Source organism: Crocodylus siamensis, chromosome 15, assembly GCF_052110815.1.
Source record: "Crocodylus siamensis isolate JL-2025a chromosome 15, ASM5211081v1, whole genome shotgun sequence".
NCBI lineage: Eukaryota > Metazoa > Chordata > Crocodylia > Crocodylidae > Crocodylus > Crocodylus siamensis.
In genome coordinates, this window is record NC_143409.1 from 6,821,783 (window position 1) to 6,840,192 (window position 18,410).

An 18,410-nucleotide genomic window follows, 5' to 3' on the forward strand; every position below is an offset into this window, starting at 1 on the left:
GAATGGGCCCAGCTCCTTCCACGCGGCGTAACGAGTGCAGCAGAAAGTGAGCCGGCGGGCGGGCTGGGCCCGGTGCCACCAGGTTGCCGTGCCCATGGTAGCCGTACTACCCTGACCCCTGCCCGGGGAAGCCTTGTGCCGGGAGGGGGCCTGGCTGCTTTTCCCTTCCTCCCACGGGAGCCCACCTCACCCAGCACCAGAGTGGGCCCTCGCCCCGTGTGGCACTGCACTGAGGTAGGCCGGCCTTCCTCCACCCCCACTGGAAAACCCGCTCTGGCTGCCGGCCCAGCAGGGAAACGGGAGCAGTGGTCTGCCCCGCGCAGGGGGCAAGGCGGGCATCCCGGCTCCCCGACCTCCGGAGGGCGCACCACCACCCAGGGCCGAGCTGAGGCACCCCATGGCCTTAGACCTCGCCCCAACACATCCCCAGGCCAGACCCCCCCACCCCCAGGTCAGGCCCCGCCTCCTTACCGCCCTCCTCGCCTTGTCCCCCTCCCAGACCCCTCTTGTCCCCCTCCCCGCCCCCTCCCTTTGTCTCCCCCGCCCCCCCCCGCAGCCACGTGAAGCGGTTCCGTCCCCGCGGAGCCAATGGGGGCGGGCGGACGGCGGGCGAGAGGGGCCAAAGGCAGCGGCTGCGCGGGCGGGCGGTGGCTGCCTCTCCCCTCCCGTCCCCTCCCCTCCTCGCTCCCGGGCCGGGCCGGGCCGAGCCGGGGATGGGCCGGGATCGGGATCGGGATCGGGGCCGGGCGGGACCTGGGGGCAGCGCGTAGCGGGCCAGGCCGGGCCGAGCCGCACTCGACAGCGCCCGCCCATGGCCGCGGGGGGCCCGGCGGGGCGAGCCGGCCAGCGCGGGGCGGGCTGCTGAGGGGGCAGGAGAGCAGGATTTGAGGGGCAGGAGGTGAGGTGAGGTGAGGGTTGGGGGGCAGGAGCTGCAGGCGCGCGGTGTCGGGGGCAGGGTCTGCGCGCTCCGGGGCGGGGGCCGCCTGCCGGGCTGTCCTGGGCCCGGCGCGGCCGTGGGGAATGGCCGGCAGAAGCCGCCGGTCCTGGCTGAGCGTGCTGCTGGGGCTGGTGCTGGGCTTCGTCCTGGCCTCGCGGCTGATCCTGCCCCGCGCCTCGGAGCTGAAGAAAGCGGGGCACCGGCGCCAGGCCAGCCCCGAGGGCTGCGGGGGGCGGCTGCGCGGGGACCCCCGCGGCGCTCTGCTGTGGCGCCGCGACCCCGCCGGCCCCCGGGACGACGTCCCGCCTGCCGAGAGCTTCCTCTTCGTGGGGGTCATGACCGCCCAGAAATACCTGCAGAGCCGGGCCGTGGCGGCCCACAGGTGAGTGCCCGTGGCCCCAGCCCCTGCTCGTTGGGCAGCCCGGGGCGGAGGGAGAGGGGTGCTGGGGTCGCTTCCTGTCCCTTCCCTGCATGCCCAGCCACGTCTGTCCAGCGCCTGAAGCGCTGGTGGGTGTGTGCGCGCGGCTATGCTTTCCGTTCCTGCTCTCGTTGCATGTGCGGCTTCCCGTCGGCTCGGTGGAGAAAGTCACAGCGGCTTTGTCAGGGAAGAGCTTGCTTTGTCCTTTTCCCCTGAACCCACCTAGGGGGCTCGCTTTGGACCCGCTGCCTAGGGAGCTGCTGACAGCTGGCCCCACGAGCATTTCCAGGTTCCTCCGCCCGGGTCTGAAGATGCTCTTGACGGTGCCATTACCTGCCTCGGCCCCTAAGACGCCAATGAAAAGGGTTTACAAAAGGCGCCTCTGTATAGACCTTCCTGCGAGAGACAGTGGAGCCTCGATAGGCCACACAAAGATCTGCTCTTCGCAGAGCTCACGGTCTGATTCAAAAACGGCTCGGTCGTAAAGGGACACCTGAAACCGCCTTGTTTTCAGACAGCCGGTTAGAAGCAGTTTCAGGTTCTTCTAATCACATTTTCCTATGCTTAAAATAGTTCCTCCCCCAGCTGCTGTCTGAGAGATGCACGCAAAGAGCGGGCAAGTCTGTCCGCGTGTGCTGTAGTCGGTCTCGCTGGCTCCCGAAGCAGAGTTAAACGGACAAAGGAAATTTGCGACTGGCTATAACGTGCTCCAGTGTTTAGTGCTGTCTGCATCGACGTTAGGCGAATACATTCGGGCCGAGTCCCCTGCCCCACTCCCACAAGGATGGTGTAGGGCCAGCAGAATAAACCCTCTTGCTTGAGAGAAGCCCGCAACAAAATTGAGGGCTCCTTTGCATGTCTGCAGATTTTTCCGATTTTCATTAGGGAGCTTTTACCTCTGCTTTTTCTTGGTTCTCAGTTATTAACCTTCTTCACCGAGCAGAGTGTCTAAAACAAGGAACTGTTCGCCTCAGACGTAAACTGCCTGCATCTCTTGACCTGTGAAACTGTTACCAGTGAAGGCTGTTGACAATCATTGGTTTGCCACAAATATACCCGTGCTCAAGCCTGTTTACTTGCACTTTCCTACGGACTGGGACATGGTGTTAAATGCCTGTGTGTTCAGCTAATACCCCCTTCTTTCTTCCACTGAACGATGCCTTTTGTCATGGATTTTGGAAGAGGCGCATTTAGTGAAAACAAGCTGGTTTATTCTCTAGATTGGGAACCTTGGCATATAGCTGATTTTGAAAGACTTGGGTTTAATGTGAGGTAGGAAGTGACTAGCCTGAAGAACAAGGCTGTGGGGCTCATTAGGTTTTGTCAGTGGTCTTAAAGTCCCACCATCACCAAAACTGCCAGGGCCCTGTTGTCACTATTATAATCTCTTCATGTTTAAACAATGCATGTTTCCCATTGATAAGTCCTACACGCCTCGTTCAAGGGACATGAGGGTTAGGTTACGGCTTGAAGTGCAATGGTTCCTAGCACTTGAAATGTTTTCATGAAAACAGAAGCAAAGGCAGTTTTGTTGGTGGTGTTTTTTTTGTTTTTTTGTTTTTATAAACGGTCCTGTTGGTGTTCTTACTTTGAATATTGCATCGTGTTGGGGCAGAGGATTTCATGAGAGGACCTCAGGCTGCTGCTGCGACGGTTGGGGCATTTTACATGCTGTAACAACCTTCCTTAAGAGGTTAGTTGAGTTGATTTGCATCACTGATGACTCTGGGCAGAGTGACCTGGAGGCGCCCATCTCTCCTGTTGGCTCACAGAGAGCTCATCTGCCCTTTGAGTGGTCTTTCTTAAGTCCTGCTGGGTGTCCGTGCACCCTCCTCAGCCAGGCTAGCCCGCTAAACTTGGGGCATCACTTCATAGTTTTTGACACCCCGACTGTGGAACAGGCTGCATTAGTTTAAATGGTATCAGGTAGCTGACCAAGCGAGGTCTGGCCTGACTGGCAAGGACCTGATAGTCCAGCAGAAAAAACATGGTTTTGAGACCACTGCATCCACTTAGCCAGGAAGAAAGGGGGTGCCCATCTTGATTGTTAGTATCCGGAAGGGAATTTGATAAGAAGCAAGAAGTAAAATTAACCCCTCTCCATTAGACCTTTCAGTCAGCTGGGACAAAGCAGGCGAAAAGCACGACTAGTGAACACTAACCAAGATTAATCACCTTCACTCTTGATAAGTGCTGGCGAGATGAACAGGAGGAAGAAGATTGGGGCTGCTGCTGTTCTAGGTACTCCACAGACATGAAGTGGCTCTGCTCCATAACTAGAGCTACTACATGCTGTGCTAATGAAAGCTGCATTACCATGATCCTGTTAATTGGTTGCATCATCCACCCCTCTCCCCATTGGAGCAGTAATCCCTCTTGTAAGTGTAAAGCTTTTGGTTGTGGAGCAAGGTTTTCTGCTATAGATGTGCCCTATGCCAATAGTGTTGAGTATTTGAGCCTTAGCTCAGAGGCCTGGATTGGGAGTCATGCTCAAGGGCACACTTAGGAAATCTGGAATTTCTGAAGTTAAGACCTAGCAATTTAGCTTGGATACTTTTTGGATAGATTCACATGGTGCTACACCCTATCAAACAAGTCATTAGGAATTCTCCTACAGAAGTTTCTGTAATAAAAAGTGGGTAACAACAATTTGGTTTAGTTCAGTGCTTTTCATCCTGTGGTTCATGGACCTTTGGGGGTCTGCAGACTGTCTAAGGGGTCTGTGAAAGATGACTGTGATCCATTGTGACTGTGAGTATTCTCATACTTTTAATTCAAAGGGGTCCACACCTCCATTTGACATTTTTCCAAGGGGGTACACACCTCCCTTTGGAATTTTTCAGGGGTCCACAAATGAAAAAAGGCTGAAAACCACTGGTTTACTTGAGCCTTAGGAACAGTGTAGCAAAACTAAGCAAATGGAAGTGTTTCACTGTTAACAGAAATGGAAGCATCTGATTATAATCAAATATAATGTCTTAAAATGGGAGGGGAGGTTTAAAAGAGAGAATCTAAAATAATCTTCCACGACGTACAGCTTAATTATAAGTTTTAATCAATTTAAATAAGGGGCTAACAGTAGATTGTAATTAAATTTAAACAGACTGTGGTTGAAGCCCTGGAAGGAAAAGAAGAGAATCTGTCTCATTAGGCTTAAACTGATACTTTCAGAAAAGAATGGGGAAAATATTTTGAAGTGCCATACTTGTGCAGTCTATGAAGCAAAGACTGGCATGGAGAAACCTCATCTGTGTTTTAATACTGCTGAGTGGCGTCCAATCCAAACACGTTTTGGGGCAAATCCCATTGGGATGAGTGGGGGGAGGTCATGAGATTTCCAGGGAAGGTGTTTGAGGACACATGTTGCTGTAACCATCGCTTACTACTTTGCACTAATTGCTCTTGCCAGCTTCTGCATTCATTACACTTTGTATGATGCGTGTATTGTTTAACTTCTGTGGGGTTATATGTTGGAGTTGCACTGATGGATCTAGGTCCATAGTGCAAACATGGGAGACAGAAAATATAGTAAAAAAAAAAAAAAATCTGATAAATGTATAGGGAAAGAAAATGTGTGGAAGGGAGAAATGGGTAATCTGGAACAGAGGATGAATAAATACAAAAAAAATGCCTAGAAAAATGACTAGAATAAAGCAAGCACACCAAAGGGACAAGATCTGAGAGCTGTTACCAGTTGTGGAAGGCCTAAATGCATTCTTCATTTTCTTGTTTCTTTTACAAACAAGATGTGTCAGTCGCAGGAATACATTTTCCTGGGAGAAAAAGAAATCTTAAATGGGGTATGATTGCCGCACAGCATTCAACTATGTAATTGGGATGATTAAATTGACAAAAGCATCATGGTTAGGTGGAGCAAGAAGAATGGGCAGCTTGTGAGAGAGATTCTGGAGAGGGCAGGACTGGAGTTGTCAAGGTCTGTTAACGTATTTGCTATAGTTGAGAGAGGAGCCAAGGGCATAGAAATACAGGACCTTCCAAAACCTTCTAGCCTTATAGGTTCACTTGAGGAGAGGGGGGCTGTAAATCCTTAGCCAGAAGGGACCTGATGGAACAGAACAGATGTTTGCTGCACCTTGCTGCTGTTACACCATTTATAGTGTAGGAAAGGTGCAAACAGGAGGCACTTCTTGAAAGTCTCTGTTAATCTTTCTGGTAAAATACATGATATGGTGAAATATGGGCTTGGTTCCCTTCAGGAAAGCACTGATGCACTAAATAATTCTCTGGACTGTGTTTTCCAGCTAACAAACAGATTAGCTGAATTTGCCTTGATGAAGACTGCTGAAATGCACCCCTGGAAACCGTTTTGATCCCCCCCGGCATGTCTGTAAATTGAATTCAGAAAAAAAGGTACAGGGAGCAATGAATACAAGCACAAAGCCAAGAGAATGGTTATCCATAAAGACCTGTGAGTGGAAGAAAGCTATTGTGAAAGGACTGTAGAAGAAGAAAACTCAGCTGGTAGCCTCCCAGCAGACTCCAGAGTCTCCTGTTAAGGGCAGAAAAACCTGGATGCCATTGTCTTGTAAATGGAGCAGCTGCACCAGTCCATATGCTGTTTGCTAGACCGACTCCTTTACTTTGCCCATCAGTTATACAGCCAAGGAACTTGCAGAAGTCTAATGCAGCGGGTGGCAGAAGAAGCTGAACCTGCAGCCAAGTTGTTCAGATAATTCAGTAAATATAAGCTAGAAACTGTTCTGCGAAAGATCATGAGAGGCCATTTTGACCATGGATCACGTTATATTGTACCTGTGTTTTAATGCTGAAGTGTGCATCTTTCTGCAGAAAGTCCCAGCGTAAGGCACTCTTTCCAAACACTGCCCTCTGCACACTTTGTCACGCTGCTCACACTGTCATAGAGGAAGTAGATTGTCGAGCAGTCTAAAAGCCTGAGCGCTTACAGAAGGTTAAGCAAAGGTCGCCCAGAAGGGCTTGGGGTGTATGGCAGTTCATGTTCTCTGCCTGAGCCCACGGCTGGCCACTCTGGGACTATAATAGGAAACACATATTTATCCCAGTTCTGTATTAAACACATGCTCTGGGATCTAGCCTGCTGGCTGATATCCCTCCTGCTTGGTTCTTTCAGGTTAGCGAGCTGATGCGTGTTATGGAGCATGAATTTACCTTTGGAGAAAAGTGCCATTTGCTTCCACTTCAGGCCAGGTGAAGTGAACCAGACCCCCTGGCAGTAAACACCTTTGGACATGTTTTAGTTGAAAGCATTTGGAATATGAAATAAACTACCAGTATAACAATACAAGTTCTTTTAATGGTCTGGCCCCTTACTGTGGTGCAGGCATGAGACTTGGAAAAACCTGAATATTTGTGACCCAAAAACATGCTATGTACTTTACAGAACCAGTTATATAAAGGGTGATCGCTCCCACTTTCTTTCTGGGTTGACGAGATTTAGGCACTGATGCAGCAAAGCTGTTGGAGTAGTAGTTGCTATGCATGTATATTGCTTTTAGGATTTTATAGCATGTGGCTGTGCTGGGTATGGGGGTTGGATTTATTTCCAGGTGCAAAATAAGAGGCTGAACTTCAGGCCTTCTGGAAAGGAGAGCACAGACTGGCAGTTTTTGCTTTGGAGTAGGAGACTTTTTGGGGAGGATTCCAGGGTTTTGGGGTTGTCTTTTTGCAGGAGTGCTAGGGTGCTAACTTTTGAAAAGTAACTTTCCATGAAGACAAAGGCTCTGTAATGCAGGTGAAAAAGAAAAACCTGCAGCATCCTTATAGGCTTGGCAGTGCTACGCTGGCTAGCACTATGGACGAAGGGACTTGGGGGTCATGATTGACCACAAGATGAACACGAGCCTTCAATGTGATGCTGCGGCTAGTGAAGTAACCAAAACGCTGGCTTGCATCCATAGATGCTTCTCAAGCAAATCCCAGGACGTGGTTCTCCCTTTGTACTCAGCCTTGGTGAGGCCGCAGCTGGAGTACAGCGTCCAGTTCTGGGCTCCGCAATTCAAAAAGGATGTGGAGAAGCTTGAGAGAGTCCAGAGAAGAGCCAAGCACATGATCAAGAGGTCAGGAAAACAGACCTTATGACAAGAGGCTGAGAGCCATGGGGCTCTTCAGCCTGGAAAAGCGCAGGCTCAGGGGTGATCTGGTGGCCACCAAACGTTTGTCAGGGGCGACCACCAGGATCTGGGGGAACGTCTGTTCATCAGCGCGCCCCAAAGGATGACAAGGTCGAACAGTCACCAACTCTTCCATGACCGATTCAGGCTGGACATAAGGAAGAAGTTCTTCACTGTCCAACCCCCAAGGTTTGGAATAGACTGCCGTCGGAGGTGGTTCAAGCACCTACTCTGAACGCCTTCAGAAGACATCTGGATGTTTATCTTGCTGGGATCCTGTGATCCCAGCTGACTTCCTGCCCCTGGGGCGGGGGCTGGATTCTGATCTTTCGAGGTCCCTTCCAGCCCCAATGTCTATGAATCTATGAAGGTATTAACTTGTAAGAAAGAAGACAGTTGTATGTGGTGATGTTATAAGATAGCTTATCAGTACCAGATGGTATGAAATTCTCTGGTGTGTAAGTGGATCAAGGATTCTTTTTCCTTTCACCCTTGGCACTTGTGACTCTCAGAAATTTGAAGATACTCCTGTTTTGTTCAGCTGCTTATTCCTCAAACCCTCAGTAGCGGACATGGCTCTGGTACAAACATTGCTTTGTGTGCATGACTTTCATAGCAGAATTAAATGATTACCTCCATCTCTAGTGAGTGCTCACTGGAGAGACCTAACCCATGATTTAGAAGCACAGTTGCTCAAAACTAGCCTTAATTCAAGGCAGACTTTAGCTGAACTGTGCATTCAAGAAATAGCTCCTCCAGCTCCATTATCTTGCCGAGGCATTCACAAATTGTGTTGTTCCCTGCTGCATAATTATACAAGATGAGTGTTTCTGAAAACTAAATGGCTTCCTTGGTCTCCTCCCAGGGTGGTACCAGCCCACTCAGGCAAAAATGGAATATATATATTTTTTTAATCCTCTCTAATTTGGGACTCTACAAAGCCAGAACTGTCTGTATAATGTTCCAGATGGCTTTATTTTGCTCTGTCTTCCTTGGTGATAACAAAGCACGGTAATATGAATAACAACTGTTTGGGAAACTGAAGATAAGGGGGGAAAGTCCTGATCTGGGCTTCAAGCAAAGTGCCAAGTAGCACTTTCTTTTCCTGCACAAATAATTAACAATAACATTGTTAACTCTGTTAATTGTCTCACTTCGTGGGAAGTCCTGTATTTCTGGTTATAGTCACTGTCAGCTTTTTAGCCCTATCTTTGTAGGTGGAGTTTGTCCCACAAAAGATAGCAGGGATGTGATGTGCACAGGTTTGACTATAACATTTATGCAGCTCCCTTGTATGCAGTCAGCTTTGCTGGTGCTGTGACTGGCTCAGGATTGACAGTATGTGCATAGGGATGTGTGGAAAAAATATACAATTAACTGATAAAGCTATAACAGTCTTGTACCATGCTGCAATGCACTTTTAAAACCAAGATGCTCGGACTATCGTTGCCCAACTTTTTTGTTTCAACTTTGCTTTAATTCTGTTGGTGACTCCTGCTGTTTGGGAATTGTGTGTCTGGCACCCAGAGAGAAACCAGAGCATGCACTGGGCCTGAAGAAGGCAAAACTTACTCCTCAAATCCTAAGTCCTGCAAGTACTCCCATTTTTTTTTTTTAAGTCAGTGGGAAAACAGTGCTCATGTGAGAAGGGGTTACTGGACTGACCTCTTAGCTGCTTGTTTGTTAATAATGATCTTCAGTAGACACAAGTGCTTTCAGTTCCTGAGATGTCTCTGGGCATTGTTGCACATTGGCTGCAATATAGATAACCTCTAACCCTGAATGCAGCTTTGTGGTGTGGAAATGCTGTGCTACACTGGCACTCCCCAGTCATGTTCATTTAGTTAAGTGTGTGGGAGAGGGCAGGCTCTGGGGGTTTTTCCTGTGATATCCTGGTTGCTTTTTATTACCAGAATGAATAACCAGTTCTGCAGAAATGGTAAGCAGTTCTTGCTTATGTGAGTAGTGAAAGCAAAATATACAGGAATTGGGCAGACAGTGTCTACTCCAGGGGTGGGCAAAATGCGGCCCGCAGGCTGAATGCAGCCTACCAGGCACTTCTATCCAGCGTGCAGGGCCCCTAAAAAGTTTAGAAAATTAATATTTATCTGTCCCTGGCTGCCTGTCATGTGACCCTCGATGGCTTTCCAAAACTCAGTAAGCAGCCCAAAATAATTGCCCGCCCCTGGTCTACTCGCATGGCATGAAGAGCTGGTGAAGGAGCAAAGCCTTGTGACTGAAGCCAGAATGTCATTTCTAACTGATTATCATCAAGCAAGTCCACCCCTGAAGTCTCAGGTCAGTTGACTGGAAATGTGACTATGAAAATGCTGACCTTGGGTTACTCACATGTGATCAGAAGCTGATTCTTCAGTGAATCCAAATTAAAACATAGAGTTGTTTGCATGAAAATTCAGTCCTCTGTAGTTTTTATTCTTACTTCCGTTGATTTAGATAAGTCTGTCAACCGCTAGTTGTGATTCACCTTTTCAGTGCAGGTTTCTGACTCTTTCTGTACCCTGCCCCATATGTAAGAAATATATATCTTGCACTTAACTTCTGTCTTAATAAGTGGATACATGAGACCCGAGTTATGTCTGTTATGTCATCAGCTATTCATTCTGACATAGACAGCAAACATGGAGTATTTCCAGAGATTTTTTTGGAAAAACTTTTTACATTGATAGGGGCTTGAATGTGTTTTTTGACTAGAGGTCAAAAGTCATATAGCAGGGGTCTAAAGTACACTGGAAGCCAATCTCTTTGCGTCTGACCAAGCCTTCTTGTCTTGGGAATTTAATTGATGTACGAAATGAAGGAGAGATACTTGATCAGTGACTTCACCACAAGCGAGTAGGACATATTCCAGTGTCTGGGACAAATTCCGATTCAAATCATGGCTTCCAAGCCGTAAGTGTGTCTCGTCAGAAAATATTATCAAAGGTCACTTCTTGTACTTCATGCATTGTGTATCTCTTGAAATCATGAATAATGCAACATGTACAACTGTATCATGTAGAGTTTTTTTGTTTTTTTTTTCTTCGCACAGCCAGAGCATGTTGCCCACAATTCGTCTAAGGATGCACACATTACTGTCGTTCGTTGGTTACCACTGGCTGCTCATGCATCTCCTGACTTCCCAGGGCTACGTGTCACTGGTTTAAGCTAAAATAGCTTCAGGCCACTGAAATTTGAACACCAGAAGCCACATCCACCCAGTCTTACTGATATATGTGGCTGTTACTGAGCTGAAACCAGTTCCTGCCAGTACTTATCGAGGTGCTGATTTTAAAAAAAAAAACCAAAAAAAAAAAAGCTGAATTTGAAGGTGGAGAACACTTTTAAACATAATAAATTCCTGCAACTATGCTATTTCTGTTACCAACTACAGCATATCAGCTAGGAGCTATATACGCAGAAGAGTCTCTCTAGTGTAAAAGCAGCCTTGGGAAGAGATGACAGTGGAGGCTTTTGAGAATTGAGTTTTTCGGCACTTATTTCTCCCTCCCCCTCCCCCCCCATGATTTTCTAGCTAAATTTTAAAGTTGTCAAAATATACTTTTGATCAGCTGTCAATCAGAAGGCTGCTGCATTTGGCAAATGAATTTTTAAGCTTATAGTAGATATTGCCCATATAAAATACCAGGAATTAGTGTGAAAAAAGATGCGTGTTTCATCCAAAACAGAACAAAAACCCATGTCCTGGGTGTGGTTAGGAGCAAACAAAGACACATAGTGAAGGCTAAAGGTGTGGATACGTCTGTCTCTCTTAAAACAGTCTGGTTTCCCTGCTGCAGCAGGACAGAGTTTTTATAAGCAATTGTGTTGCTCATTAGTCATCAGTGAGGCAGTTAAAAAGCCCGACTTGTGTCTCTGATCATGGTCAGCAGGAGTTTTGTCCATAGACTTCACCAGGTGTTGGGAAACTTAGTAATTCAGGGCCTGCACTAAGACGCATTAGATATTTCAGTCCTAAACTCAAATGGTAAAGATGCATGGTTTTTAAAAGGATCGGTTTTATTTATTTGAAACTTGGCATATAGCGGTTTTGTAGTTCTATCCGTTCACTTTACAGCTGCACAAATCTTTGGGTAATCAACATTAAAATAACCTTGTAAGCTTTCTAAATGGAACTTCTGGTTTAATTCATAGGAATATTTTTAAATAGATGGTCTCATACTGGCTCGCTTTGTAGATTTTAAGATGATTTATATGGCCCAATCATATCTGACTCTATTTTTGGTCTGAAAATTATGGTTAGAAACACCTGGTATAAATAGCAATGATACATTTAAGGAACACTATTCTTTTTCACACCTCGAGAATGTTTTCGCATCAGATTCTGAATGCAGATTACATTCTGAACAAAGCTACCAAACATAACTAGAAAATACTCTACTTTATATAGGAGAAGGAAAAACCTCTCCAGTTGCCGATTTTTAAAAAGTATTTTCCACATCTTCTGACTTCGAATACACACTCTGTCCTTCTTGTCGGTAGAAATTGGAGAAAACAATACTCAATAGTGTAAACTTCATCAGATTGGGAGTAAGAGTGCAAACTTTTAATATCTATGTAATTTAGAATTGTCCCTAGAGAGACGATGTTTTCTCGAGTCTGACTTAAAATGGACTCATTCTACACCTCTTCCAAGTGGTATAAAGAGGCCAGCTTCCCATGTCCATCTGGGGCAGGCAGGTTTTGCCAAAGGGCGTAAAACAGATGCTGTGTCTTTAGGGGCCCTTGTTTGTGTTAAGCAGCATAAAAATTCTCCTGGCTATAAGAGCGGCTTTGATTGCATAGGCCATACCTCTCTTGCTGGGCTCGCTTCCTCCGTCTCTGTGCCCTCTCTCAAACTTCCTCTTAGGTTTTGGAGCAGCTCTCCCCATTTTGCCTGCTGGGGTGCATCCCTGTGTAACCCCCCTGCATTAGGAGAGCAAGGAGCTGTCCTCTTTGCAGCTAGCCCTCAGAAGAGAGTTGTGAATCAGCTGCTGCTCTGGAGGTGACCTAGGCAAGCAAGCCCTCTGGAAAGCCAGCTCAAGTCCCCTTGAGGTTTCGAGAAACCCCAACAAAAAGGTGCTTTAGCTCAAGCACTCAAATCCCATGGCTTCAGCACTTTGCTTCCTGGGCTGACATCTTCTCTTAGCTCCAGTGGGGGCCGTTAGGCTTTTCCTTGTCTCTCCCCTCTACTTCTGGGATCCTTCACTGCATATTTCAGTTCTTCTGCTGTGTGTCTGAAGCCATCATAAGCTCCTGGGACCCTAAATCACTTGGGTGCCAGGGCTTGCAAAATGTGCCAGAGCTCGGAATAAAATGGAGTGGAGGCCGCTTGTGACATTTGGAGCCATAACGCAATAGTGAGTGAGAAGAGCCCGTTGGTTGGGAGTCCTGGTAGCCCTTTGCCATACTCTGGGGTTGTTTTTCCTTGGATCTCTGGCTGGGCAGGACAAGCAAGCTTGAAGCACCCTTACCTTCTGGTTCTCAGACTGTTGCAAGGGGAAAGGAAAGCTCTTTACCAGGAGTCTCTTTCCTCAGCTCCTGGGTAGAGGATACTCCAGCCTGGTAGGGTAGTTGCAGGAGCTCTCCCATGGGCACAGACTTCTTCACGAGTTCATGTGAAATTTGTCATCTGTTTGTTCTGCAGGAGTCGGCACTTCTGAACTCTCTGAGTTCCCACAGCCTTTCTTGGGAGGGGCAGGGGGACCATGGGCTGAATAACTTGCGGCAAAGCTTTTGAGAACCTGAAGCCCGTTGTGCTTGAACTCTCCTACAGTTGCTAATTTAAAAAAAAAAAAATCTATTCTTCACTTCCTGCCACATCACTCATGACTTGAGTCACCTTTCTGGGGACAAAAGGTAGAGGATTAAACATGCAGGCAGGATTTCGGGCTGTCCCACATGGTGTTTTCTCATCTATCACTGACTGGTCTGTGCCCTTTATGTTCGCATAGTTCTTTGTTTAAAAAAAAAAAAAAAAAAAGTGGGATTTTTTTTTTTTTTCCAATAATCATCAGCATTGACCTAACTCGGTTTGACTGGGAGACTGACAATTGATGTCAGTGGGGCAACTGTTGAGCACTTTAAAAATCCCCATCCCTCTTCTATTACCAAGTTGGGTAATAGCATCAACCTGCTTTAAAGGCCCAGACAAAGTCCTGTCAGGATACTTCGCATGTTCTCCGTGGCACTCTCACCTTCATGCAACACGTACAGTGATGCAGTGACTCTTCTTTGCTGGTATAGTGGAAGGATGTCACTAGGAGAGAACTGGAAAGAAAACTGCTAAAGCTAATGGGTCTCTTGCATTGCTTCTCTGCATGTTTCATTTGTACTGTGGTGTGTGCTGTCTAAGTCTGTGTATTTAACTAGTACCTCTGGTTTGCTTGTGGTTTCTCTTTTTAAATCCAGGACCTGGTCCAACACCATACCTGGCAAAGTTGAGTTCTTCTCCAGCGAGGGCTCTGACACCTCCATTCCAATCCCGATAGTGCCATTGCCAGGTGTGGATGACTCCTACCCTCCCCAGAAGAAATCCTTCATGATGCTGAAGTACATGCATGACCACTACTTGGACAAATACGAATGGTTTATGAGGGCGGATGATGATGTTTACATCAAAGGGGATAAACTGGAGAACTTCCTCCGGAGCCTGAACAGCAGCGAGCCCCTCTTCCTTGGACAGACTGGGCTTGGCACCACTGAAGAGATGGGGAAACTGGCTCTGGAGCCTGGTGAGAACTTCTGCATGGGGGGCCCAGGAGTGATCATGAGCCGGGAAGTGCTGCGCAGAATGGTGCCTCATATCGGAGAGTGCCTGCGAGAGATGTATACCACCCATGAAGATGTGGAAGTGGGGCGCTGTGTGCGGAGATTTGCGGGAGTGCAGTGCGTGTGGTCTTATGAGGTAAGAGCACAAAGAAAAGCAGGTGTGGGTGGCATAGGGGTGGGAAGTTGAGGGTGAGGTGTTGGGCATATTGTCCTGGGGCTAGGATAATTGCATGTAATTAGTAAAAATGAAGGGTGTGCATCCAACCTGAGGTCTGGTTAGTTTATGATCCATCTAAAATTGGTTCAGAGTTGCTGTGGGTATTGTGCTTACCCAGAGCTCCCTGCCTTTTTCTGCAGCTTTACACTTAAGTGGCTCTAGGTCTTAATTTTTTGCTCTCATTGTCCCATGAAAGACCCATACAGATAGAGAAATCGCTTATGTGATGGAAAACAGCGGCACCCGTCATAAAAATTAAGGAACTATGGGGTTGAGGGGAGGGGAAACGCTCTTTCTTCTTTCGCTTAGTCTTCTAGAGGTTACAAGCATAAATGAAGGAGTGGTGTAAGTCGAGTGTTCCCCTACCAGCAACACCCTTGTGCCACGAGGTATAAATTTTCATCTTCCCTGCTTTGCAATAGGAAAATTGATGGGGAGAGCTAAATTAAAGTGGTTAATGGCCTGATTTTTTTCAGAGGCACTTGGCACCCACACGGTCATATGATGTTAAGGCCTTGACTCATGCTTGTTGTTGGAGCTAGGTCTGGAACATGAATGTGCCTGGCCTCCAGTCTGTACTGAGCTGTGCCTGTCTTTGGAGTCGGTATTGAACAATAACCATAGCATTATTGCACTGCTTGCTACTGCTGTGGCATACCAGCCGTACAGCCATCTGCCTCACTCCTCATCGTCCCCTCTTGCCCCCCACGTATTGCTGTTGCCAGACAGTAGCTTAATCTTTCTGGGAGCTGACATTGTTCACACTGCATACTAAGTCTGCAGGTAAAAAGAGAATGGCCTGCACAGGGGTGCCTGCAAATGCAGCATGACTGCCCCTTGCTTGCACTGAGTTGCTGCTTTTGGCCAGTCTGGGTGGAGCCTTGCACCTGCACTGCAACAAGGGTCTGTCCACGTGGATCTGACTGGGATTGTCGTAGCCCCGAAGAAACTGTGATTGCCTGTGCCGTCTGCTACTTGCACTCCTTCACCCTTTCGGACAGCAAGGCTGTAGTTTAAGGTGCCAGGTTCGGCTGGTTACTGTGGCAGGGAATCTTTCTGCTGAACTTACTGCCATGAGGTTCTTCAAGCTGTGATTCCGTGTCACACCCGATCGGGCCCCAGTTCTGGAGAAGCCTCTGAAAGATGGCCTCACCTGCTGATGTTGGGGTGAACACCAAAGATAACAGTAAAGAAACCTTTTCCTCTTTATTTTTTTGCCTGCGTGTTTGCTCTTTGTGCATAGTGTGGTGCTGTCTTTGTGGGGGCTTCCGCAGCAAGTAGATTTTTCTAATGTGCAAGACTGTCGTAATACGTTTCTAACTCGTGAGAGCTATGCCCCTTTTATTTTTTTGGAGAAAATTCTTGACCGTTTTACCCCAAGATGTTACCATTTAGTTCTTAGTAAACCCAATCTGGAGCTCATTGTATTAGGCCCCTCGAGACGGAAGAGACCGTTCCAACTCCTTTAATCTTGACATGCATAGACGTTTTTGTACATTAAAAAACCAGATCTGGAGACCAAGGAAATCTCCAGAGTAGGTCTTTTCAAGTGGCAGTGGGACCCCTTGCTCTGTGCTTGTAGACACACAATCGCGGGCATGGTGCAGTGTGCTGGGTGCTGTAAAGGGAAGAATTGGATCCATTTCTTACTTGTTTCTCTTGCTCAGAATAGCTGTAGAGCCCAAAGACTATTCTCCTGCTACCTTGAAATGAGTCCTGGGTCAATGTCTGCATCTCACAGCATTTGGAAACTTTGTTAGAAGGCCCAAATCCTGGTATGGAAAGACCCAGTGGTTTCAGGAAGACTAGGATTTGGCTTGAAATCTGGGAGGAGAGATGCACTTCAATGTACTGTGTTGTGCCCTATAGCAGAATTCAGTGGCTAATGCCAAGGAAAAGTAATGGGGCTGAGCTGTTTGCATTACCCTGTCCATGACATTATCTTCTCTCCAGTGCAGCGGACGTTTACAATTAGTGCATGTGTAAGGAGACTAAACAGCAAGAGCTTGAAATGTAATCCTGTGCGAGATGTGAGGGATTCAGGAGACGAGAACAGTTGGGGTAGCTGCTTCAGCGATGAAAGCACGTTTACTTTTGTGTGAGGAGTTGTTGCACTTTCATTGCAATGGGGCCTGGTTTTGTTAATGAAACACTGTCATAATTTGGGCTTTGATCTGGTTCCCTCATTGCCCAGACAACTGGATTAAATGATTCTAGGGACTTTTATTTAAGATAGAACGCAGCTGTGTTAGGAAAGCGTGGTGTAAAAGCAACATTTTCCATGTCTTGAGTGTATTTGTGGCTGTCAAGCAGGAGGCCAGGATGACTGAACTGCAGTGTTTGGTTGCGGGGAAAGGCCCACTTGTCCACCCTTGTCCCACTCAGGCGTGAGCACCCTGTTCTGTAGGATACCCCTGATCTTGTTCCCACCTTCCTGTTCATGCAGGGCTTGAATCCAGCTACCTCAACCCCTCCCCTGTCAGGCACTCAAACTTTTCAATCCCGGAGGTTACAGCATGAGCCCAGATCGTCACGGCTTTCTTTGTGTGAATATGTAGGGACTTCTGCAGGAGCTGCTTGTAAGAGCAAGAGTTTACTAGGACTTTACCTCTCATCTCCTGGGGGCATCCCTATGGGGTGTTCTCCAGCTCCACTCACCGTTGCTCTTACCCCTGGTGGGAGGTTGAAAGTCTTTTTTCTTTATTTCCATTCCTTTACACCGCTGCCTTTCTCCTGTTGACTTTTGTTTGTGGTCCTCTTTTCTGGTCAAGTCACATCCTTCTGCTGGCTCACCTGAACCTGCCTCTTCAAGCCTGGCATCTCTGAAAATGGTGAGGAAGGGACTAGCCCCCAGGGCAGGATCAGCCACACCTATGTGGTCCTGACAGACGCTTACCTAACGTCTTCTTAGAAACCTCCAGGAATGGAGATTCTCCATCCTCCCTGGGTAATCTGTCCCAGGGGTTAATGGTCCCAATGTGTATCCTCAATCTCCTTTGCTGCAATTTAAGCTCATTACTTGTCATATCACCAGTGTCCACATTTTTATTCCTCCTGCCTTTGATTAACACTATCAGTCCTGAGACTTGCCTCCTCTCCTCTTCTCCCTGCGGTGTGAGGCACACAGTGCGTTCCCAGGCTTGCTTCATTTAAGCCCTCCACAGCCTAGACTCATTCAAAGCTTCCTAAAGACTTGCTGCTGTAATATCTACAAGAAGAAAGTTTTTCATGGGGGAAAAAGGGCCCCTCTGCTCAGATAGTCCTTTCTCTAGGTTTTCCAGTGCACACGCTTTGTAGCATCAGCTTTAAGGTATGCCTGTGCTCCAGTCACTGCTGTGAGCACAGGTTGCACAGTTGTACCTAAGTTCCTGATAGCAGTATAACCACAGAATCGCAGAGCCCAGTGTGCCTTTATAGTTAGGTACTTTAAGGAAGGGGGTTGCAGCCTCTGCTGAATTCTGTAATGCTGTGGCTGTGCTGTTAGCAATACCTGAACACCTAGTTTAATGCTAGGTCAGATGACTCTTTGTGTGCTATAATCAAGGTAGTGACCGCTAGATAGACGTGCCCTTCAATTGTAAGATCCCTCCAACAGACATCCTCCTCATTTTTGGTCTGAGTATTTTGTGCAGTGCTGAGCCTGTTGGTGGTATGCCCTGTGTGCTAACCAAGGCATAGTTGGCCCATAATGCATTGCACAAGAGCTGGAAGTAAGTAGGATTATGCCTAGAACAAACAGAATCGTGGAACATCTGATGTCCACAAAGAGCAGATGGGATCTTGGATTTTTAAGACCTTTTTCCCTCCACCCTCCTTCCTCCCAACAAGGAAACTTGGAAGCTTAACTTTTATTTTCCCTTTCTTGGGCAAAAAGGGCTGAGTTGAACTTGTTGGGGCTTGTTTATTCTGTCCTAAGAATATAAGTGTTTCAAATGTAATCTGCTGTTGGCTTGAACAGAA

The 18,410-nt window shown here is 47.4% G+C and overlaps 1 protein-coding gene across 1 annotated transcript in view; it reads left to right on the forward strand.

Moving 5' to 3' along the window:
- The first annotated feature begins 588 nt into the window (after positions 1-588).
- CHSY1 (chondroitin sulfate synthase 1) overlaps positions 589-18,410 on the forward strand; it is a 97,517-nt gene continuing 79,695 nt past the window's right edge. Inside the window, exons 1-2 of the mRNA XM_090028970.1 lie at positions 589-1,319; positions 13,874-14,369. Coding sequence (XP_089885096.1) covers positions 1,021-1,319; positions 13,874-14,369 — 795 coding nt within the window. The 5' untranslated portion in view covers positions 589-1,020. The remainder of the gene's footprint in view (positions 1,320-13,873; positions 14,370-18,410) is intronic.